This window comes from Ictalurus punctatus, chromosome 25 (assembly GCF_001660625.3).
Source record: "Ictalurus punctatus breed USDA103 chromosome 25, Coco_2.0, whole genome shotgun sequence".
In the NCBI taxonomy this organism is placed as follows: domain Eukaryota; kingdom Metazoa; phylum Chordata; class Actinopteri; order Siluriformes; family Ictaluridae; genus Ictalurus; species Ictalurus punctatus.
This window is the reverse complement of record NC_030440.2, coordinates 14,828,754-14,854,432: the sequence shown is the minus strand read 5'-3', so window position 1 is coordinate 14,854,432 and position 25,679 is coordinate 14,828,754. Positions and strand designations below refer to the sequence as shown.

Sequence of the window (25,679 nt, the reverse complement as noted above, 5' to 3'; positions counted from 1 at the left end):
ATCCACTTAATGGTATGTTTTACAACGTGGGAGGAAACCGGAGAACCCGGGAAACTCAAGCAGACACAGGGAGAACATGCGAACAGTAACACAGGACTCTGGAGCTTTGAGTTGACAATGCTACCCACTGCACCACCCACAGTGAATTTACCTGATTACAGTTTTTCTTAATTGTTTACACAATAACACTTGAACATGAGGCTCAATGACCAAAACCTGAAACCTGGACCTCTTTCTTCTTGCTCATTTTGTGATTCTAAACCACACTTTTTGCAAAACACTACACACAATTCTCTACAATTGGTACAATCTCCATTGATAAAAATCTCTTGTGTTTACACTGGGGAAAACACTGCCATTCAGAATGTTAAACTCAGTATTCAGAAACCCAAAATTACCAACATTAATACATTGTTGCAAAGCTGCTGTTGGCAACGACAGCTTTGAGACATCTGTAGTAAGAAGTCATTTCTAGTCTATGTGGGACCTTTAGAAATAATCTTACAGCAGCTTTTTATATTCTGTGCTTTCTGTAGCAGGTAGGCGTCATGGGGTAACACTTTTGGGTCTGCACTGGTGATAACCTAGAGGTGTAAGGAGTAAAAAATGGCACATCTGAGCTGTTGTCTCATGGATATTTATGTTTGTATGAGGTTGTAAGCAGAGCAAACCCGAGGCAAAACAGAATAAGTGGCAAGTGGGCTGGAAAGCGCCATGGTTATTTGTTTTGCAAAACATTTTACATTACTGTCTGACTAACGTGCCAAGGCCACAAGCAGAAGTAAATAAATAAATAAATACCTCACTTCCTAGAGTCTGCTGTGTGGCGTCAAAATCCAGGAGCTGCTTGGGGAACAACATAATATGGGCATAAGGCAGACTCCCCTCCTCCAATTGTATCAAACACCTCCTCCCCAGTGCGTACCAATGCTAAACCATGCCACCACCTGCCACACTTTCATACTGTATATCTCGTCAGTATTTCAAAATAGTCAGTAGCCACAGACTCTTTGCAATAGAGTGCTGTAAAAATGAGTCCTAACACCCGAAATGAGTTGCACTTCCCGTTCCATCATCCCGAAGTCAATGGGTTTTTGGTGAAATGCCTGAAATAAGGTCTGTGGTTAACACAAGCTCAAGATACTTTCACGTTTTATTCTACGACATAAAATACATCAGTAATACCATATTCGTGATTTTGTTTTGAATAAGGCGGCTGCTAACAAGTGGCTAAATGGGGCTACAGAGGTTGTCGGGGACAAGTCTGTTCAGCAAGCCCACATCATTATTAACTCAGTAACTACTCAAACTCAACTCATCTCTATCCTCTATCACCATGCCATGACTTTACTTTTCATTATCACTTAATGCCATGTGATGGTTTACATGGAAAGTGCTGAGCGGTAAAAGGAACGTGTACAGACATTTTAAGGGGCACTGGCCCTCAAAATTAGCAAGAGCAAGAGCACAAGAGAAATGGGTGAATTCAACAATTTAAAGCCGGGAGACTCATAAGACATAGACGCAGTAACGCAGTAAAAATAAACACAATGACATCTTAGAAACTGCATCACGGTGTGATACAACAACTGCAGAGTGAGTGACCAGAAGGCACGGGTAGTGAAATCTGCCCAACAAATCACCGGAACACAGTTGCCCAACATTACAGACATTTATCAAAAGCATTGCTTGTGGAGAGTCAGAGGTATTATCAAGGACACCTCCCATCCCCACCGTGGACTGTTTGTATGTCCCACATCAGGAAAACACTACTTGTTCTTGCTGTACTAATGCTGAACTAACTGTGAGCCTCCACCTAATAACTAAACATTAGCAGTAGACACCATACTATACTGTATTGTACATCACTGCTATTATCTGCAGTTATACAAGTACTTGCACTTTACTGCAATTATCTGTCATTACTACAATCATTTATATCAGACTGTTATTTGCACATTATTGCTATTTGCACATCTGCATTTACTCTAATCCACTATCTACTGTATCATATTGCATGCTTCATGCTGTTTACCTCTACCTGTATAGTTTGTAAAATAAATTTGTACTGGCAGGGGGAGGGGAATTAATTAATTAATTAATTAATTAATTAATTAATTAACTGTTAAACAGGTCTTTGTAAATATGTTGAGAACTCCTATGATAGAGGTCAGTTATCAAGAGGAAAGTGAGTAGAAGCTTTCAATCAAAATGAATCGTGAATATGATTACTATTACTAAATCTGGACATAACTAGAATAATTTTATGGTATTTTAGGTTTAGTGGTTCACATATCAAACATCTGCACCTTTTTAGTACAGAAATTCACTAACTAGGCAGCTTAACAAGACAAAAGAAGGCTTCAGGTTTTATTAAGGCTTAAAGGGTCTTGCAGAAGGAGAGGCCGAGACAGAAAAGGGACAACAGATGGCACTGCGTTATTTCAATATATTTGCTTGATCTGTGCCTTTTCTATCTAATGGGTTGCATTTAAGTCATATTAGATCCATGTGTAATACAAACTATGTAATAGACAGGTGTACTGTATGCCAACGTGACCACATAGTCATGATCATTTTCCATCATTATGTAATTTCGTGGTAATTTTTTTTACTCCTTATTATTTTTTTTTTCCAGAGGTATGTGTTCACACCCATTGAGATTACTTGACTGTAATGACCCCAATAATTAACACAATTTAATAAAGAAATAAGGTGTCTGGGAATGAACTAACAAGCATGAAAGGTACAGTCTCCTCCCACTGCACACTGTATAAAGAATCAGGCACAACTGGAAAAAGAAAAAAAAAAGAAAAAAAAAGAAACATTCAGAGGATAGTTACATACGTTCTGTGCCCCTTCGAGTAAAAAATTTAATAAAACAATATATTACCAAAATGGATGCGTTCATTGGAAGTTGGAAACTTGTCAAATCTGAAAATTTCACAGAATACTTGACAGCACTTGGTAAGGGTTTTTAAATTGGATTCTTTCACCTATTGTGTTTTTACTCCGACAATTTTATCCAAAATTGCTTAATTACTTACTTATAAAATGACTTCTTGCATTCACAGGTGCTGGAGAGGAACAGATCCGTGTTGCCCAAATAATTAAACCAACTATCACTTTTTACAAAGATTGGGACTATATAGTTGTTAAAACAGTGACCAGCATTCATACTGGAGAAATCTGGTTCAGGCTGGGTGAAGAGTACTATGAGAAAACCAAGGATGGCAGACATTGCAAGGTAAAAATCTCAAATTCGCTAGTCAGTACATAAATATCTGGGACATTTTGTGTATTTGTCATAGTAAGACTAGGAACGTTAACTCATTATACTTCCACAAATAATTGCCTTGCATAAGTATTCCTTTCCACATTTTCTAGTATTACAACCTGATATTGAAATGGACTTAATTGGGATTATGTCATGAATCATCACAAAATAGCCTATAATACTGAAGTTGAGGGAAACTAAATATTGTTAGCTAAATGTTAATAATAGTTGTGACTGCGTAAGTATTTCCCTTCATTGTAGCAGTGAAAGCTCAGTGGTTAAGCCATTGGGCTACTGATCAAAAGGTTGTGAGTTGCATCTCAATTGCTCAGTTGTATCCTGTCCTATTTGCAAGTTGCTTTGGATAAAAGGATCAGCTGAATGTGGTCAAATATAACTGTAGATCAGTTCTGGTGCAGCCAGTTGAAGTCACCACATCACAAGTCACTTGAATGAAGTCCACAGCATCATGAATACAGAGGAGTTATCAAAGCAAGTCTGGGTATCAATTATGGGTTGTTTCTTTAAAAAAAGAAAGAAAGAAAGAAAGAAAGAAAGAAAGAAAGAAAGAAAGAAAGAAAGAAAGAAAGAAAACTGACTAGAGTTGATTGTTCAGCAAAAGTCAGTGACCAATTAAGGATGGCATTAATCAGAGAAGGGGTTGTAGATTAATGACATAATCTCAATTAAGTCCATTTCAGTTCCAGGTTGTAACACTATAAAATGTGGAAATGTTCAAGGGGATTAATACTTATTCAAGGCACCGTATAGTAAAATAATCAGTGCTTTAAATCTCCCCATAAGATAAACACAAGCCTTACTATTTTCTAGAATGTTGTAACCCTGGAAGGAAGCAAACTTGTACAGGTGCAGATGTGGGATGATAAAGAAACCACGTTTGTTCGTGAGATCAGTGGTAAAAACATGGTCATGGTAAGAATGTCTTGAATTCCCATTTGTGAAGTTGGCTGAGAGTGCAGTAGGCTGTTGAATAGCATGTGGTAATATATTGTTCTTTGCACTTTGCAGACACTGACCTTTGAGGACACTGTAGCCACCCTCACCTATCAGGCGGTATAAACGATGGACCACTTATCAGCCTAGAAGCATGTTTTAATGCGAATATCCACATGTCCTAAAAAGATGGTGTCCAAATATAGAGATGAGAGGTATTATTAGTACAGTTCTAACTAATTTCATTCCATCAGAAGACAAGCATAAAATAAATCCCAAATCAGATCGTTACAATGTGTGGTTGCGTCTATGTAATGACACATGACTACAGTTCACTCTCTATAGTTCACTGATCCTTTCTGAAATCATTATTAAACCACAATCTAGTGTTTCATCTGTTCTTACGCTTTATTGCTCATGCTCTGATATTGTTTGTCCATCCTGGCCATTTCACTGATGGTGGTGTCCCCAAATACTGGGGTTTTTATGTATCAGTGCAAACAAAAGGCTTAGTACTTAAAATGGATGAATGCAAAATATGGGTTGAAAGTTCTAAACCAGAAGTCTTTCTGGTCAATGAAAGATCAAAGGGTGCAGAAGTCTGTTGATTAATCTCAAGTATATAATGCTGTTTAAGGGAGATAATTTGAATAAGGGTGGAGAGGTGTCTGTTTTATTAAGGAACATTCAGTGATCAGTTGTCCGAGCCAAATTCAGTCCCAAACACTTTAAGTTAATACTTCTTAATAGCATTTTATTAGCTTTTCCCTGTCAGTGGCTGGGTACTGTCACCTTCCATCAGCTTGTTTTATTAGTTAACCTTAATTGTGATGTGTTTAAACCGTCTGAGAAAATAACTAAACACTTTGACACTTTGGACCTTCAACAAATTCTCATACCACCGGTTGTGATCCCGATGCCCCAGAGGCTACTCTGATTGATATGGTGTTTACAAACGCGCCATATATATTATTCGAGTGTATTTTGTAATGACCTTTCCATTGTTTTGTAGCCTGTAGTTGCAAAAGCCATTTTATGAAACTATATGGTATAATCAATCAATCAAAAAGTATTGAAAAAAAACCTTTTTTACCTGGCTGATTTCAAATGACAGTCACATTGGTCCCTAATGTGAATGATGCTTGAAACTTGTATAGAGAGCCTTTTAGATATGTTATTAATAAGCATGAACTAATTAAGAGCTCTCTCATGACTTGGCTTCAGACTTACAACAAATCAGTGAAGGCATAAAGAATTAGCTTGGTGTAAAACCCAGGAAATGCATCAATCTAAAGCTACTTACTTGAAAAAGCAGTTTAGACTCTGTGGTTCTGATCCACAGCAGTTTGGGAAATTTTGGAACTCTGAGAAACCAAGACTATTAGAAAAACCATTCTTAGAAAACAAACCTTCAACTTCGGTTATTACTAGAGATCACATTGTCAACATTTTCAATCAAAACTTCATGGACACACAAAAAGTCCACTGGCTATCACACGACTTACAACTTGACCAACCCTGGTTTTAGAGTAGCTACCCTCTCTTCCTGAACATTTGAGCATTTTCCCTACTCTACCACACCCACTTGAACTCAGGGAGGGCTGTTAATTAGCTGATTAGTTGAATCAGATGTGTTGGAAGCAGGGAAAACATTAAAATGTAAAATGTGTACTAGGGACGGGGCGATATCTTATCGTTTGCGATATACCGGTAGAAATTCTGCCCACAATAAGAATTAGTCTTCCCACGGAAATAACAATAAAGCCTAGCTGATGACGAGTTTCTGACGCGATCCATTCGCAGCTCACGTGCAGAGCGAACACGAGTATGGCGGAAGGCGGACGTGAAGCTGAGGAGGAGTTTATCGCTAAACGAGGAGCTATGTCTACAGTCTGAAACTGGTTTGGTTACGGAAAATCAGTTTTATTTTTAGATCAATGTTTGTGTTTCTGAGGCTCTCAAGATTACAGCTATCACTTGTAGCCAAAAACAGAGGAGCACGATACTATATTTATATCGTCACTGATATCGTTATCGTAATAAATACCAGAAAATATCGTGATATATTTTTAAGTCCATATTGAAGCCCATCCCTAATGTGCACTTTACTCTGGTCACTAATAACTGTATAACTTTGGAACTAGTATAAGAAGACTATTTTTGTTATTATTCATATGTTTATTATTGCTCTTTTTATACTTTCCCCCCCCTCCATTTTCTTTTCTTTCTTTTCTTTTCTTTTGTTTCTGTTTGTAGTAATTTTCTGTTGACAAGAAATTTCCCAAGAATTAATATTTTTTCTTTTATAAGAATAAAGTCTTATCTTATTACAGATTTTAAAACATAAAGACAGTATAGGAGAGCTGATCAGTCATAAACCTTGTATAGATGTTGACACAATGTTTTGTACATAGACACCAATCTTTTTTCGACATGATTTTCTACGTGAGAAACGACAGAAATGAATACACTGCCCTCTAGCGGCTGAATGAAACCAAGCTCTTTAGTTGTTCCAGTGAAATAAACAGCCAGCCTGTTCCCAGGACTGCGGGTTAAACAATGAAAGCACGTGATCTCTATTTACTTCCGGTTTGGTTTTTCCGACCTTGCCCTAAGAAGCAGCAGGATCAGAACTGAGCGGTGTTAAGTGAAGTCATGGGACTGATTCTTTTTTGCTGGACTGCTTCGCTTTTGTACCAGCAGATTTGTGCTGCACCAAGAGATCATGTCTTTAGACAGAGACCCCTACTGGAAATAAGTAAGTATAATGTTTCTGCTTCACCTCTTGCAGATCAGAGTGCTGCTTTATAGTTCAGATACAATACAAATCCCCAGAATGCCATGTACCTCTGTGTGGTTTTTATACCTTATGAACCCTCAATAAGATCAACTGTCATGTTATTAAATTTGCAGTCAAATATTTTATCATGCTAGAAAGAGCATTTCTAAGGGGTGGGGAAACTAGAACCTTTGGACTTTCACATTTGTAATGAGTTTCTCCTCCTTACAGCTTGATGTGCTGTTATAGAAAATTAATCAACGATTGGGTGATGTGATGTGGAGTTACTGTTATCACCAACACTACAGCAACTGCAAAAAAAAAAAAAAAAAAAAGTTAAATTTTTTAATAACAGCACATTTCAATGTTAATTGAAAAAAAAATTATTCTAAATCAACTTAGTTACATTTAATGTCGTAAAACAAGATAGTTCTTGTTATCATGTTATAATAGGTGTAATAGTCAATAGTTCACCAGCCTCTTCTCTCTCTCTCTCTCTCTCTCTCTCTCTCTCTCTCTCTCTCTTCAAGTTAATAAGACACATCAATGCAGCTGAAAAACTTAAGAGTCTTCAGGCTTTAGCACGTTTGCCCTGCGCTTCCAAGGTCGGGGGTTCGATTCCCGCCTCTGCCCTGTGTGCACAGAGCTTGCATGTTCTCCCTGTGCTTCCTCCGGGTACTCCGGTTTCCTTCCCGAGTCCAAACACACATGTTATAGGCTGATCAGGATTTTTAAATTGCCCTGTAGTGTGTGAAAGGGTGTTCAAGTGTTCAATTGTACCCTGCAATTGCTTGGCACCTCATCCATGGTGCCTCATTCCCAGAATCCCTTGGGATAGTCTCCAGGCTCCCCCGCAACCCTGTGTAGGATAAGCGCTACAGAAAATGGATGGATATAAAACTGCCTTTTAAAAGCACTTGCACTGGAGACTCCTTCCTATCATTTATAAGAGATATGTGTATAATATCATTGATTATATACATATCTGTTATATTTTTTATCCATTTATTATTAAGCTTAGACTAACTGTGCCGTGTCCACTAAGTCTCTGGAATGACTTGTTACCGAGTTAGTAGAAATGAAACGAAACGGTCAAATATTATCTATTGTGTTTATGTAAAATTTTATTTAAAAAATTTAAAAAAATGCATAATTTCATATAAGAAAGTTCGAAAAGTTTTCCTCTGTAAGACCAAAGCTTTATAATTGTAAATGTTTTATCAGTGGAGATTCCTGACATGACAGTGAGCCCCGACCCCCCCCCCCCCCCCCCCCCTCCACACACACACAAAGTTTACATTTAATAAACCTAACTAACAATGACCTCAGTGCATCCTAAAGTAGCTGCTGAAAAAGTTCATCACATTGGTATGAAATTAAATAAATGAAATCGGTAATGAATACACAAAATGCGGAGTTATATTTTCCAGCTTTCTGTACGTAAGCTGTAAGTACTTGTGCTTGTCCTTACTGAAAAGTTAAAAACAAACAACAACAACAAGAAAGGGGTATAAATTGATGTTTGGGATTCGATTTTATAGCACATGGTCACATGACCAAGAGAGACAGGATTGTAGTGAAAGTTGTGAAAGTTGTTTAGTCTCATAACAATGTAAAGAGCTTCATAAGCAGTCTGGATGAAATGAATTAATATTCATTACTCAATGAATGAACTTTTATACAGAATGGAAGAAGACACTGAGCAATATCTGACTCTGGAGCAGTTCAGTTTAAGTTAGGACTATAACACCATGGGTTGGTGTGATCTGGGCTGATGCAATGTCACCCTGAAGTTGCATATTCTCCAAGAATAGCACATCTTGAAGTGTTTCATTCCTCTTATACCACAGCAGTTTGCCACGGCTAACATTTTTTATTTAAAGGACGACGTAGTACGTTTTGGCTGTGTATAGATACGTATACGGTGTGGAAAGGAACACCGCACAAAGTTAGTTCCTGTTATCACTTAGGTTGTAGCAGCTAATCTGTTTATTAGGCTTAGATTATGTACGTTGTTCTTCACACAAGTCATTGTAAATAAAATGTTACTATAGAAACAATGTAGAACAAGCACATAAAATATTAATGCAAACAGAGAAAATTTATCAAGAGTTTCTGACCAATCAGATTTGAGAATTCAACAGCACGGTGGTATGTTTTTTTGTTTTTTTGTTTTTTTTTTTTGGGGGGGGGTGGGGGGGTGAGAATAATATATCCATCGCCTAGACACATTTTTTTTCTGCCATTAGCATGATTTTGTTTATTAATAGATTATATTCCATAAAGGATACATAATAAATTAAAGATTTTTTTTTTTTTTAAAGTAATGTTTTTCCTACTATTGGATATCATAAAAAATTTATAATTCCATTCTTATACCTGTCAATTAAATCAATGTATTCAGACACTCCTTCACACCTAGGGGCAGTTTAGCATAGCCAATTCACGTACCTGCATGGTTTTTTTTGGAAGTGGGAGGAAATCAGAAACCCATATAGAAGCAGGGAGAACATGCGAAACTCTACACAGACAGTAACCTGAGCTGAGAATCGAATCAGAAACACTGGAGCTGTAATCTGCTGCGCTACCAATGCCGATGGTTTAACAGTGAAGAAATAAAACTGGCATTATTCATTATAGAACATTGTTTCTGTTTACAGGTAAATTCTGGCATATCTCAGACCTGCACATCGATCCTACCTACCATATCACGGAAGATCACACCAAAGTGTGCTACTCCTCGAAGGGCTTCCCTGCATCCGACCCAGGAATCTTTGGAGATTTCATGTGTGACTCTCCTTACGAGCTAATTCTGTCTGCCTTCAGTTATATGAAAAGAGTGGACCTCGAGCCTGAATTTATTATCTGGACTGGGTAGGAGATTTCAATTTACTAAATTTTCTTTCCTGTTGCCAAATAGCAAACAAAAGGTCTAATATAATACATATGAGGACGTTTCATCTGGAGTTTCATTCCATTTGTCATTTAATTTCCGTTCTTTTCCAGCCTGTATGGCACTTAAAATTAATTTGTATGTCGACCATTATTGTTATCAATTTGTCTGCCCTCCTCTACTCCATCCATCCATCCATCCATCCATCCATCCATCCATCCATTTGGGCTACAAAAAGACCACAGATATTATTTGGGTGGTGGATCTTTCTTAACACAGCTATAACACTGTGTATTCCTGCCTGAGTATATATCAGGTGCAGAGGCATTTCTGGGATATATAGAGCCTGCATTATTAGTCACACAACTTGCAGGTATTCTCTTATAGACCACAGGTAAATGATTCCACCCGCAGTGTTTGTTAATCACACTCTGCCCTTCACCAGTTTTGGACCACAACAGATTTTTGAAGCCAGCAGTAAGATTGAGGTGTTTAAAATTCCTAACAATGCCTCTTTACCTGATACACTGGTCCCAGAACAACTGCCTACCTAAAGAGACCGATGCAGCAGAACCTTAGTCCTTTAGCCTGTCTAGCTCTGTCAACTCCTTGACTGTACACTCTGCTTAAACAGATCAACTTTTATCGTGAATACCATCGTCATCTCATAGATCGCTCACTCACCGTCTCGTTCGTATAGCTAAATGTACCGTACTTTTTAAAATAAAAATTAAATAATGAGTCTTTATTGGTCACATATACAGTAGAGCACAGTGAAATTGTTTTCTTCGCATACCCCAGCCCGTCAAGAAGTTGGGGTCAGAGCGCAGGATACGGCGCCCCTGGAGCAGAAAGGGTTAAGGGCCTTGCTCAAGGGCCCAACAGTGGCAGTTTGGCAGTGCTGTGGTCTGAACCCCCGACCTTCCGATCAGTAACCCAGAGCCTTAACCATTAATCCACCACTGCCCACTGCCATGAAATAAATTAATAGTTAATATAAGATGTATATCCAAACTGAATGAAAAAGTAACACTTCAAATAACAAATAAAAATAGAGGCATCCAAAACGAATCAAAGAACACTTCAAATAATACAACAAAATTAGTCAGTGATTAGTTTTTATTTCGCATCTAGAGACCACTCTCATACTGTATAATGACAACGGACGCAACCGAGAACAACTATCTGTGTAGATCTTTGGCCAATAACTGATATCAGTGCCTCTAATAAATATATTCAGTATGTTTGAAGTTGGAGTTTCTCTTTATGCTCTGGTTAATAAATTACAATGATGCACTTAATGCTGCATTAGCAGATTTACTCACCTGACTCCACAGCAGAACTTGTGTTAAATGTAGGCTCTTTTCTGTAGAGACAGTCCTCCACATGTGCCAGCAGAGAAGCTGTCCACAGACACTGTGATTAATATGATCAGCAATATGACGCTCACCATACGGCAGTTCTTCCCTCAGCTGCCAGTGTACCCTGCCCTGGGCAACCACGACTACTGGCCACAGGTATTACACCTCTTTCCTCTGTGTCAGGCCAGACCTTATTGAAGCAGAGTTATTCTTACTGTGGCTTAAAGAAAGATCAAGTTAAGGGCTATGACTGTAACGTTTTATTTCCTTTTGTGGTGTTGTGATCCCCTATGCTCTTGTGTGGTCCTGGTGTTTTTTAATGCTAGACATCCTCCATAGTAGGTTATGGCTGCTGAATTGCAAGAAATTGCAAGCTATTGTTTTCAGTTTTAACTCGACTATCTTTTTTTTTTATGTTGCAGTCTTAAATGAACTGGCTGTAACAAAGTTGGAGACTCCATCTTCCACTTTACAATAATAATGAGTCTTTATGGGTCAGATATACAGTTGAGCACAGTGAAATTGTTTTCTTCGCATACCCCAGCCTGTTAGGAAACTGGGGTCAGAGTGCAGGGTCAGCCGTGATACCCTGGAGCACAGAGGTTTAAGGGCCTTGCTCAAGGGCCCAACAGTGGCAGCTTGGCTCGAACCCCCGACCTCCCGATCAGTAACCCAGAGCCTTAACTGCCAAGCCACCACTGCTCCCCAGAAAATCAGACTTGGGGAGAGTGTAGGTGACTATTTAAATGGTTTAAATAAAAAACTATTTAAATGGTGTACCTTTCCAGTTAGAGGCTGGGTTGTTGCTTACACTCAATCCTTCAGTATTTCAAGACTTTTTGTATATTTACAAAAATCAGATAAATCATGGTGTGTCAATTTTCTCTATCAGGATCAACTTCCAGTGAATGAAAATGACATTTACCAGGCTGTAGCCAGAATTTGGTCTCCATGGCTACAACCAGAAGCCCTCGTTACTCTACGTAAAGGTACATTCTGAATGATATTCGCCATTTCTTATGAACACCTTGTCAGTATTAAGTTATTCCAGCTCATGCTCTCAGATTCTTCCTTGGTTTTTCTGTTAGGTCTTCCTATGTTTTCTTAAGTATTCCCGAATTGAAATGTGTTTCTTGTTTGCATGCATCTTAACCACAAAAAATGTTCCAGCATTTTAACATCTGCCTACTTTGAAAACTGGAAAAGTATAAAATTACATGTAAAGATTTCATTCTGACTGAGGCGCAGATGGATATTATGTCCATTTTGCTTAGGCATGTAGCTTTCCAACAAGATGATCAAAGCATCACATTCACTGGGAGAAAATAACGCTTAGTTAGCAAAGACTTCTTTATGCTGACCGACGGTTGTTTTTTCTGCTTTTTTTGGCCATTGTTGACTATTTGCCAGAATTCAGCGACATCCGATATGTTTTCTCAGATCACCATGCATATACAATGCTGTGAAAAATAACCCTATTATCTTCTGTTTTTGTGTACATCTCATACTAAATTGTTTCAGAAATTAAAACAAAGTCAACCTGAGTAAACACAAAATACAGTTTTTAAATGATTGAAGCTTGATGACAAAGCTATTTCAAAGGCTCTGGATTGCTGATCCTTCCAAAGGACCACAGTGAGAGCCAATATCTCCAAATGGAAAAACTCAGCAAAATTCCTCCAAGAGCACAGCAACTACTCATCCAGCAAAAGAGCCAAGGACAACATCAAAGGACCTACAGGCCTCTCTTGCATCAATAAAGGTCACAGTTCATGACTCCACTATCAGAAAGACACTGGTCAATAATGGCATCCATGGAAGAGTGGTGAGGTGAAAACCACTTCTAACCCAGATGAACATTAAGGCTCATCTGAATTTTGCCAAAACAGACCTTGATGATGCTCAAACCTTTTAGGAGAATTTTCTGTGGATTGATGAGTTAAAAGTGGAACTATTTGGAAGACAGGGGTCTCGTTACCATAAACCAAACACAGAATTCCACAAAAAGAACATCATACCTACGGTCAAGCATGGTGGAGGTAGTGTGATGGTGTGGGGAAGTTTTGCTGCTTCAGGGCCTGGATAACTTGCAATAATTGAGGAAAACATGAATTCTACTGTCTACCAGAAAATCCTAAAGGAGAATGTTCGGTCTTCAGTCCATGAATTGAAACTCAAGCACAACTGGATTATGCAGCAAGACAACGATCCAAAGCACAGGAGTAAATCCTAGTCCTAGTAAATAAGTGAAAGACTGATCTCCAGTTATCAGAAGCGTTTGGTTGCAGTTATTGCTGCTAAAGTTGGCACAACCAGATTTTAAGTGTCAGGGGCAATTAGTTTTTCACATTGGTAATAGGTGTTGGATAACTTTTTGAAGATCTAAAACTATTTAGTATGAGATATACACAAAAGCAAAAACAAAAAAAAGACTTTTTCACAGCACTGTACAATGCAGTTTTACCTGTTTTTAGTATTTTAGCAGTATTGACTTGCCCTGGTTGGATGGTTTCTATAGTGCTGTATTGTGCATAGTGTATATAATGCAGTATAAGTCCGTAGACAGAAACATGATTACTTGAGATATGAGCATTAGAAGAAATAAGGCTCAGTCTAATTTTAATTACTAAGATGATACCATATATATATTTATATACGTTATATAGCTTTCTCACACTGATAATTATTTTCTGAAGGGGGCTTTTACTCTCAGCTGATTAAGCCTGGACTCCGGCTGGTGAGCCTGAACACAAACCTTTACTACAGTCCCAACAAAGTAACGGTGAACATGTCTGACCCAGCTGGTCAGTATGAGTGGCTGCAAGACACACTGGAGCTTTCCAAACAGAACATGGAGAAGGTACAGACAATTCAGTATATTTTAAATACTGCATTCATCAAGATGAACTTTGCACTTTCAGGACTCATTTTAGTTCCAGATAATTATTTAGCTACTACATGTGTACTTGATATTCATATAATTTTATGTAAATATTTTTTTTGTGGTAATACGAACATGCATGCTTTTAAAATCTTGATCTCCTTCTGTGTTCACAGGTCTATGTGATCGCTCATGTCCCAGTTGGTTACCTGCCATATGCTAAAAACACCACAGCCATGAGGGAGGGTGATAACGAAAGACTTGTGAACATATTCCGCAACTACAGCGACATTATTCAGGGACAGTTTTATGGTCACACTCATCGAGATAGCATGATGGTTCTTCTGGATCGTAAAGGTAACATATTTCCCCTAAAAAGAAGACTATTCAATATATTAGACAGATAATTCCATAATCACCCTATCGTGAACAACCAACCTACCCGTGACTGTTGGAGGAGATAAAATATATATGCACACAGTGCAAGCTCATCAAAGTTAGAGCAGTTTGCCTTTTCTCTTCGTTACTGTCGGCTGGAATGTTTTCACTCGGAAGATCATGAGTTCCCTTTAAAGTCTGGTTCCTCTCAAGGTTGCTTCCTCATTTCGTCTAAGGGAGTTGCTCGATATGGGTCTAAATATATATTTCCGTAAAGCCGTTTCGTTTCGTGACTATGTCTATTGCACTTGACAGTTATAACAAAATTAAAATGAAATATTGACTTGAAAAAAGACACAATTGAAGTGTCTTTTTAGGATTATGAGTTGACTTCCCTACTACTGGGGCTTCAGTTAAATTATTTGCCTCAACAAGGAAGTCATGATGTCGAACTAAAAGTCAAATGAAGGGAACCCATCATCATCTACACTAAAGAATGGGATTATGAAAGGACAAGTACAAAAATGTTTCACCAGAGGGACTTGGATTTCTAATGATTGGAACCAAGCAATCAGGAAACTGCTTAAAAAAACCCGCAGAATGATAAATTAATATAAAATCATGTTATGTATGGAGTGCGAAATTAAGAGTCCAGTAAGATTTTAATTTCATGCAGGAATTAGAAGTAAGGTATTTGAGGCTACAGTGGGCACGGGCTCACCAAAACTGGACCAGGTGATGTTTTGTCCAGTCTTCTACTATCCAGTTTCAGTGAGCCCGTGCCCACTATAGCCTCAGATTCTTGTTCTTGCCGGACAGAAGTGGAACCTGTTGTAATCGTTTTTAGTTATATATATATATCTTTTGTAGTTTATATATATATATATATATTCAGTGCATCCGGAAAGTATTCACAGCACTTCACTTTTTCCACATTTTGTTATGTTACAGCCTTATTCCAAAATGGATTAAATTCATTATTTTCCTCAAAATTCTACAAACAATACCCCATAATGACACCGTGAAAGAAGTTTGTTTGAAATCTTTGCAAATTTATTAAAAATAAAAAACAAAAAAAGCAAATGTACATAAGTATTCACAGCCTTTCCTCAATACTTTGTTGAAGCACCTTTGGCACCAATTACAGCCTCAAGTCTTTCTGAGTATGATGCTACAAGCTTGGCACACCTATTTTTGGGCAGTTTCTCGCATTCTTCTTTGCTAAGTTGTAATTTCTTTGGATACTAAGTTGTAAATCTGCAATCATTTACAGGGAAGCCTGTTAACTCCATCTTTGTGACACCGGCTGTGACCCCATACAGAAGTTTCCTAGAGCAATATTCGAATAACCCTGGTGTCCGCATGTACCTCTACAATTCCCAAGACTATGGCTTACAGGTATGGAAAACCTAATGAACACGATGCTGCCATGTTTGACATTGTATCTCCAGAATGTTAAGATAAATAGTCCAGACAAAATAATAACAATTTACACCGAATATCATGTTCAAAAGTTTACACCCCCTTGACTCTTAGTGTAGTGGGTAGTTTCACTGCTCAGGACAAACAAGGGACTCATGAACACCTATATATTTAACATATAAAAAGAGTGTGTAAACTTTTGAACTGATTGATTTGTGTAAATTCAGTTATTATTGTGTCTTGTGGACTATATGTAAACATCTGTTATGTGAAAAAGCTTATTCAGGGCAGAGCTATATAAAAAATGCAATTTTTATGATTCTTTTCTTTTTCTTTTTTACATTATTAACATTTTGTCTCCATTTCTCATCGAAATCAAAACAAACAAACAAAAAAACCCCTCAAAAAGCTGGACATTGCATCAGAGACAGAAATAGTGGTCACTACAAGCCCACATGAAACAACCTATAAGCAGCATGAGTGCTGGTGTGAATGTACTGTAGGGTTATGCACTCTGTCGTCATTTTCATCAAACACACGCTTACGTGCTTAAATAGAGGTGGGTTTTGCCCTACTTTTTGTCCTTTTGGTAAACACATTCTCATCTTTTGTCTAAAGGATCTTTGGCAGTTCTACTTGAACCTCACTGAAGCAAATCAGGAAGAAAAGCCCAATTGGAGACTTGAATACATCATGACCAAAGCTTTTGGTATCACAGACATTCAGCCAGAAAGCCTGCATGAACTCGCACTAAAGTTCGAGGCACCAGAAAGCAAAGAATTCCAGAAGTACTTCACTTACTTCATGGTCAGTTACAATGACACTGTAACCTGTACAGAGGAGTGTAAAACCATTCAGGTCTGTTCTGTGCACTTTTTGGACCACGAGTCCTATTCAGAGTGTCTACAAAAGGTCACAGGTGGTGACTTTTAATGGAAAAGCCTTTTTGGATTTTTTTTTAATTAACTTGCAATAAAGGGAATAAATCTGAGCCATTCTGCTGGTAAAGGGAGTGAATCTTTTAGTTTACAGGTATTCTGTTCTATACAACTATTACTGGCAGCTAAAGACTTATATATCATATGAAATATGACAGACTGGGTATGTTCTTTGCGTTTAATCTAATTTCATCTATCCAAGTTGCCAAATTGTTCATTTTATGGACATTATTGATACAACTGATTAATTTAATAATAATAAAAAAAGATTTATTGTACAATAGGGTCCTCACTGTACAGTAAAGAAATGACTGTTAAAAGCAGCAATACTGAGTTTGTTCTGCTTTTCCAATTCTACTGCACCTTCACTGTGCCACTGAATTGTAAGCTCCATAAAGTTTATATTGAAATGAAGTTGTGTTCTATAACGCAACAGCAATCTAAAGCACAAGGCAAAATCAACAAGTTTGAAAAGATGTTTTCTTTAAAGTGTTCAAAATTCTGTCCAAGATGAGCATGGAGGGAATAATTGTGAATATACTTCTATTTGTAAGATCTACTGTAAGTGCAAATAAAGATGCCAGGGCAAAGAATACAGAAAAAATGTAAAATGATTAAATGCGCTACTGAACTGTGTCATAAATATTTTTGTGTATGGGACTGTATATATGTGAAGTGTTAGTTTGTTGTTTTTGTGGAAGCAGTACCCACAATAGAATTCCAAATAGAATACGGAATTATAGAATCGTCTCGTCACCATAGTTTCCGGAATATGATGTCACTTTGGTAAAGGTGAGGTTAAATCCTTACACACCAACGCTTCATTTATTCTGTGTTGAGACAAGACACACAAGGGAGCGAAAATGAGGTTTTGCTTTTTCAGTTCTGTGGATAGTGTTGATAGCGATGGAAATGAAATTAATAACCCCAACAAAGAGGAAAAGAAGGGGAAGAAATTCAGCTGGTGGAAGAAAAAGAAGTCATCTAAAACAGACGAAGAAGGTAATGATGATCTCCCTTGGATAAAGGAGAACATCTCCAGAGTTGGAAATGAAATTAATAACCTCAACAAAGAGGAAAAGAAGGGGAAAAAAGTCAGCTGGTGGAAGAAAAAGAAGTCATCTAAAACAGAGGAAGCAGGAGATGATGATCTCCCTTGGATAAAGGAAAACATCTCCAAAGCTGGAAATGAAATTAATAACCCCAACAAAGAGGAAAAGAAGGGGAAGAAATTGAGCTGGTGGAAGAAAAAGAAGTCATCTAAAACAGAGGAAGAAGGTAACGGGACACTGGAGAGCAGTGAAACACCACAGACCAGCTAATATTTCCATATCTATTACTATAAACATTTCGATGACTGTTAATATTTATTTATTTATTTATGCCACTGAAGAGGGATCCATGGTGAAGGTGGATGGAGAAGTTGTTCTTGAAGCCGTTATGGAGATCCTCAATGTGGTCCACCAAATTATCGACCTCCCTCAGGGTAAGTGATGGAAATAATCTCTAGATGTAATAGTAATCAGGAAAAATAGCTTACCAAACTACTGGCAAAATAAATAATCAACACTATATTACATTACACATCTGGACAGGAGCAGTGCCTGTGGAAGTGGAAGCTGGAGCTTCTGGGACAGTAAGCTGGAACGTGAAGCCTCAGAAACTACTGGGGGGCACCAAGGAGCAGACGCCTGGTCGATCGAATAGTGAACTCATGTCTGTTTTCCAACAGAGGACAAATGCTTACTGGATCGTGTTTTCATGAGCACAAAAAGTGTACAAGGCTACTCACTCACAACTGTGGATCCCATAGGCGTAAGAGCCCCACACATTTCAAAATGTAGGTTTTGTCCCTCCCCCAAATACACACTTTTTCCTTTTCTAACAAAAAATAGTCTATACATGAATGTGTTTGATGAACAGATAAAAAGAAAGAATAGCTTCTAGCGCCAGGATTGCGAAAACGCCAAACAGATATCCCATTGGTGTAGAGAAATAATTTAATGGTATGTGTTGATTTAGATTTAGATGGTAGTTCTGACAGAACTGCGGTCTAAAGAGGAGGACATTACACAGTTCATATCTCCTCCTAACATCAAATAATGTGTGTCAAGATTTGGTAGTCTAAAGATGACGTTTGTAAAAAAAAAAAAAAAAAAAAAAAAAACATGCTATCATCATAATTTGGTGCATACACATTAGTCAGTACTACTGATATATCACACAGTTTACCTACTACTATGACAAACTGACCCCCGGGATCTGCCTCAACCATTGAAGCCTTGAATGGGGTATTTTTATCAGTAAGAATTGCCATAGCCCTAGATTTAGAATTAAAATTAGAGTGATATAACTGACCTAGCCACTCGCTGTTCCATCTAAAATGGTCTGTTTTACAGAAATGGGTTTTATGTTGGAAGGTGATCCCCACTTTAAGTTGTTTCAAATGGAAAAGTTCAATTCAGTTCAATTCAATTTTATTTGTATAGCGCTTTTTACAATAGACATTGTCTCAAAGCAGCTTTACAGAAATAGAAAAGTACTTTTCTACGTTTGACAGGGTGATTTAAGGACTTGACATTCCAAGTAACAAAATATATATTGCAGCCTGCTGACCTACTTGCTGTATGAATCTTTTTTTTTTTAAATGATAAATTAGACAACAAAAACAGTCACAGTCACACATTTAAGTGATATGGTGAAATCTCAGTGTAGCAAGCACTAACCCCCCACCACCCCCATGCTCCTACGCCCCTGGTAGTCCCAGAATGCATTTTGTGATATGCTGGTTTGAAAAACTGTTAAACATTTTTCTTTAAAGACAAAAAACTTTATTATTATCTGTAGATAATGTATATTTTTGCCATACAAGTCCATATTTACACCAATCAGCCATAACATTAAAACCATTGACAGGTGAAGTGAATAACATTGATTATCTCATTACAATGGCACCTGTCAAGGGGTGGGATATATTAGGCAGCAAGTGAACAGTGAGTCCTTGAAGTTGATGTGTTGGAAGCAGGAAAAATGGGCAAGCATAGGGATCTGAGTTAATTTAACGAGGGTAAAATTGTGATTGCTAGACAAGCAGGTCAGAGCATCTCCACGGGTCTTGTGGGGTGTTCCCGCTATGCCTACCAACAACGGTCCACTGAAGGACAACCGGTGAACCTGGCGACATGGTCATGGTTGCCCGAGGCTCAGTGATGCACGTGGGAACGGAAGGCTAGCCTGTCTGGTCCGATCCCACAGAAGAACTACACTAACACAAATTACTGATATGATGGAAAGGTGTCAGAACACACTGCAAAAAATTGTTCAGGAGCAGTTTGAGGAACATGACTTCAAGAGTTCAAGGTGTTGACTTGGCCTCCAAACTCCCCAGATCTCAGACTTAATAACAATGTTGTTATTAGTATTATTATTGCTGTTATTGTGTACCGTGTTTTTGTTTTTTTCTTTAAGGAAGAATATTTTTTCTAAATTGTTTTAAATCTTAAAATGTATTCTTTGCTTCATTGTATATTAAATCAAAATGTTCAAACATGATGCACATTGTAGTTAGGGCTGAATGTAATACAAAGTGGAAAATTAAACTCCACGCAAACTTTCTGCAGATGGAGAGCATAACCTCTCGTCTGATTATTTTTAGTCTGATAAAATATATATATATATATATATATATATATATATATATATATATATATATATATATATATATATATAGTCTGTTTAAAAGCTCTACTTAACCAGTGTGTTAATTACTACAGAGGCCTCTACATTGTTGTGTGATTTTACCAATGTTATACATATCCAAAAAAAGCTAAGTTGGAGTTTTCCAGAACCTAGTAACTTTTTAGCTTTAGAATGTTGACTGCTCATACTGCGCAAACTCAGTCACAGCATGTACTGAACATCTGAACTCATCTGAGATTTGCAATACAATATACCAAAACCTACTGGGATTCTGGGATTCACTTGTATTTATACTCAGATCATTACAGACGTCACATTTTCTTCCTAGTCAAATTCTCAAGCCCTTGTTACTGCTTGTTACACCCTTGTTAATATGGCAGATGTAAAAATAAATAAATAAATAAATAACCCAAGCAAACATAACTTTTTCCTCCTTTAATGTGAAATTGCAACCTATTAAGAGAACGTGAGAAACAGTCAGCAACATTTTAAGGAAGAAAAAAGTCAAACAAACTTATAATACCTAGTTGCATAAGTGTGCACACCCCTAAACTAATACGTTGTTGAAGCACCTGATTTTATTACACCACTCAGTATTTTTGCTAAGAGTCTATCAATTTGACTAATATATTCCCATAATAATATATTCCCACTCTTCCTTGCAGAAAAGTTCTAGAGATGTCAAATTGCAAAGGCAGCTCCTGTGCACAGTCCTCTTCAGGTCACCCTGCAGATTTTCAATTGGATTCAGGTCTGGAGTCTGTCTGGGCCATTCCACAATGTTGATCTTATTGAGGTCCTTCCTACGGTGATTTGGATGCATGTTTTGGGTTGTGGTTTTGCTGAAAGGTGAAATTCCTCTTCATCTTCAATTTTCTAGCAGACGCCTGAAGGTTTTGTGCCAAAATCAATTGAAATTTCAAACTTTTCATGATTCTCTCCGTCTTGATTAAAGCCTCTGTATTTATGATGAGGTGCCAGATATACCGTTTGAAATTAAGGCCTAGAAGTTCAACCATAATCAGACCATAATATATGGTTTGGGTGATTGTATGTATGTTTTGGCTTCTGTCTAGCCACTCTACCCCATAACCTAGACATGTGTAGAATACAGGATACAATCACATATAGTGCAACCAGTACTTCCTGCAGCTCATTTATTGGTGGAAAAGTCCTAATATTATTGAACTTGGTTTTATTTATTTTTTAAAAATGTATTTATCTAACAAAAACCTGCAATTTTAACAAGTGTGTGTAGACTTTTTAATATCCACGGTATATATATACATATATATATATATATATATATATATATATATATATATATATATATATATATCATATGTATGTCTTCAGGGTGTATTTACTTATGAAGGAGTAACTGCACAGCTTTATTTCTTTACACAGGGTTTGTTGATAATGTAACAACTGCATAAGTTTTATTGGTCATATATTGGTTTATTCGTTTATTCATCGGTGATCTTATAAGTTAGAATCTACTCGTCATTGACCCAAATGATTTTATACTATAGCATCCATTACAACCTTCACGATTTTCTCTACTGTGAATGTGATACTCGCCGTTAATTAAGTTTAGCTATTTTATTTATTTGCAATGGTATGTCTAGTGTTTACAAAGAAATCCTCAGGTATGAACATATTTCAGAACAGCACAACATTTCAACTGCCGTGATAATTTTTCATTTTTTTTTTTTTTTAACCTAAATTTGTCCCTTCAGTTAAAGAAGCAAAGTCTGGGCTCTTCCAATATGGATGACACTGTACAAGAATGCAAACCATAAATAGCATAAAATAAATTCCAGAATATAATCACGACCCTGTCAACTTTGAGAAGATCGTTTCAGAGGTTTATATATTGGGATCATGGCACTGTAAAAAGCTCCCTGGAACTCAAACAAGTACCAGAGTGACACCTTGTGGTTACAGAAAGGCAATATAGTACCAATGTGATTGACTGGATGAGATTGATTAACTCACTGCTCGTGTAAATATAAGGTGACCATGATCGATAAGACAATAAAGCAAACCCATTGAATGATGTACAACTGGATGTTACTTATCAGGATTCTCCATAACCAGAGTGGAGAGAAAAACAGCCAAGTGTTTTTGTGCTCATTGGAAGGAGGTAGCTCCTGGCAGGAGAGCAGTGGTTTTTACACATGTGAAGTAGAATCAGCTCACTTTTGAAGATTTGGGTCCTTGAGATGTTTGGTTAATTCATTAATTTGGTGTTGTAATGCATCAGATCAATACAGTATGTGATGAACTTGCTTAGTGGTCCAAAGTCAGATTTGAAATACTTAGAATAGTCAATGAATATTTAATATAGATTTTAAAATATGTATCTATGTATGAATATAGTTCTGTTTGTTACAGTGAACTGAAAGAAAGAAGATTAAAAAAAAAAAAAAAAAGTTGACCTAACAAGTCACATTAAGGCTGGTTAAAGGGATGCAGTGTTCAGGTCCTGAAGATAATTTTAGACAACGTAACTCATTTTACTGCAAATACAGTGCCCTCCACTAATATTGGCACCCTTGGTACATATGAGCAAAGAAGGCTGTGAAAATTGTCTTTATTGTTTAACCTTTTGATCTTTTGTTAAAAAAATTCACAAAAATACTCTGCACTCGTGGATATCAAACAATTGCAAACAAAACACAGATTTATTAAAAAATATATATTTGTTAAATATAGGTGTGTAGCAATTATTGGCACCCTTTTAGTCAATACTTTGTGTTACCTCCATTTGGCAAGATAACAGCTCTGGGTCTTCTCCTATAATGCCTGATGAGGTTGGAGAATACATGGCAAGGGATCTGAGACCGTTCCTCCATACAGAATCTCTCCAGATCCTTCACATTTCAAGGTCCACGCTGGTGGATTGTCCTCTTCAGTTCACCCCATAGATTTTCTATGGGTTTCAAGTCCATGATGTCATGCTTCATAACAAAATGGCCCGGACGTTTGGCAGAAAAACAGCCCCAAAACATTAAAGAGCCACCACCATATTTAACTGTGGGCACCTCTGGTGTTTATTGCCAAAAACTCTATTTTGGTTTCATCTGACCATAGAACCCTATCCCATTTGAAGTTCCAGTAGTGTCTGGCAAACTGAAGACACTTGAGTTTGGTTTTGGATGAGAATAGAGGCTTTTTTCTTTTTTCACAAAGACAATTTTTCACAGCCTTCTTTGCTCATATTGACCAAGGGTGAACTGTATATCTTGAATATAGGCAAATGTAACTATTTTTATTTTATTTATTATATTTTACTCATTTCAAGCTGGAAATTGTCTTATTCTATTGGCAGATAATAGTGTTTATGTATAGAAAGAAGTCCATTTTAAGCTTGAAATTTGTAAATGGTGGTCTTTTTTTATATAATAGTCTCATAATGAGAAAATATTAGATAACTTTTCCTTTATTCAAGATATCCTGATATGCTAAGATATCTATTTCTTTGCACTGTCCAGAGTCAATATGCAATTATGAAAGAAAAAAACCCAAGAATAAACCATGTGCATAATATCCTTGATTTGGCATTTGATGATTGACATTTTCATTCAGCCAATAATCTATTGACATTTCTATCAGCCATATCATTGTACTGAAATTAAGACTCCTAAGTGACTGCCTGCCAAGTTATCAACCTTATCTTTTCTTAAAAGCCCAAGGACCTAAACCGTAAAAATAGAAGCCAAAATGGTTGACTGACCCATTTTAAAGTGACAGCTGCTCTTCTGCAACAAAGGCAATTTCGCATACAAGAAGCAGCACTCATTGGATTTCCTCTGCATCTCCCTGAGTGGCCTTACCGAATGTAATTATCGTTCCTCCATCCTGCCATCCCCAGGGAGCCCTCCCTTCTCTTTCAAACGACTCAGCTGTGTGTCCCTGTGCCCTCTGCACCTCCCCATCTACATGTGGCCTTATCCTTTAAGTCCTGCATATCAGCCCCCACATCCTAACGCCTAGCCAGCTGTGTGGCTTATGATGCACCATCAGCCTTCACTCTTTCACTTAATCATGAAAGCACGCCAAAAAAAGCAGAATTAACTCTCCAAGTACAAAGTGCAAATTCAAACTAAATGAATTCTGCTGTATGGGAAGTCTTGAATTAAGAACTAAATGAAAGAATATACAGGGTGTCCCATAAGTCTAGAATCATACGATTAATGTAAATTTTAGATCCTTACTGACGATGACACTGTATATCCGAGCATGGGTGAATGAATCCAGATAATACTACTCATAGGAAATCAAAATGAATTTAAAAACAGACAGACACAGAGAGAGAGAGAGAGAGAGAGAGAGAGAGCGAGAGAGAGAGAGAGAGAGAAACAAATGGTCATTGCAGGCTTTTCCATGAAATCATCATCAGAATGCAATGCCACCAGGTTCATTATGAGTATGAAACCATGACTACTGAACACTCATTCCATTTACGGTAGCTTCCTCATCACAGATGGTGCTTGAGAGCAATGATTGCATTTTTTTCAAGTGCTACTGTGTGTATTCCCGGGCCTGTTGTATGTGTTTGTGTGTGTCCGTATGTTTCATGTATGGTAGTTCATAATCACCGGCTTGTAGGTACTGTATGTGTGTGTGTGTGTGTGTGTGTGTGTGTGTGTGTGTGTGTGTGTGTGTGTTGGTGTGTTTGTCCCAAACCTTACACAGAGAGAATAATAAAGAGAAATCTGCCTCTTTCAGGCTCCACATTGTCCAGCTTGTGTTGAACAGTTCACAGTAATCACATTTGCGGCCCCTACAGAAGAAAGCAGCATTGCATTGAATACTGACCAGTTCCAATCCTCCTGATCCTGTTAAGGAGGAATACACAATATCCTGCATGGTGGGGGAAGCAAAAGGTTGTAGCCTAGTTAATAAAGTTACATTGCTTGCACCCTCTAGGGAAAATAAGTGCATGCATGTATTTCCCTTAAGGCTACAAGTGGTGTAAGTTTATTTGAAAACTATAGTGTTTCTCTAAGGGACATGTATTCATTAATGTAAGCTACATGATAAGACCTTAACAATGACAGGTAGTTTAACTGAGTACCTTTAATTTTTGAA

General features: G+C 37.5%; 3 protein-coding genes across 3 annotated transcripts; all 3 read left to right on the top strand.

Annotated features, from left to right (window-relative positions):
- The first annotated feature begins 2,741 nt into the window (after positions 1-2,741).
- LOC108257660 (fatty acid-binding protein, brain) lies at positions 2,742-4,622 on the top strand. The gene is made up of 4 exons (XM_017455576.3): positions 2,742-2,967; positions 3,075-3,247; positions 4,109-4,210; positions 4,307-4,622. Exons 1-4 carry the CDS (start codon positions 2,898-2,900, stop codon positions 4,355-4,357), a joined length of 396 nt encoding a protein of 131 aa, XP_017311065.1. The 5' UTR covers positions 2,742-2,897; the 3' UTR covers positions 4,358-4,622.
- A 2,193-nt stretch (positions 4,623-6,815) lies between these two features.
- On the top strand, positions 6,816-17,164 carry smpdl3a (sphingomyelin phosphodiesterase acid like 3A). Its single transcript, XM_017456645.3, has 8 exons — positions 6,816-6,989; positions 9,671-9,884; positions 11,276-11,420; positions 12,157-12,253; positions 13,961-14,124; positions 14,322-14,502; positions 15,797-15,921; positions 16,564-17,164. The coding sequence occupies exons 1-8, from the start codon at positions 6,887-6,889 to the stop codon at positions 16,876-16,878; spliced, it is 1,344 nt and encodes a 447-aa protein (XP_017312134.1). The 5' UTR covers positions 6,816-6,886; the 3' UTR covers positions 16,879-17,164.
- Positions 17,165-17,336: 172 nt separating this feature from the next.
- Positions 17,337-20,435, top strand: LOC124626303 (uncharacterized). The gene is made up of 3 exons (XM_047150963.2): positions 17,337-18,161; positions 18,277-18,369; positions 18,479-20,435. The coding sequence occupies exons 1-3, from the start codon at positions 17,747-17,749 to the stop codon at positions 18,646-18,648; spliced, it is 678 nt and encodes a 225-aa protein (XP_047006919.1). The 5' UTR covers positions 17,337-17,746; the 3' UTR covers positions 18,649-20,435.
- Positions 20,436-25,679: the final 5,244 nt, after the last annotated feature.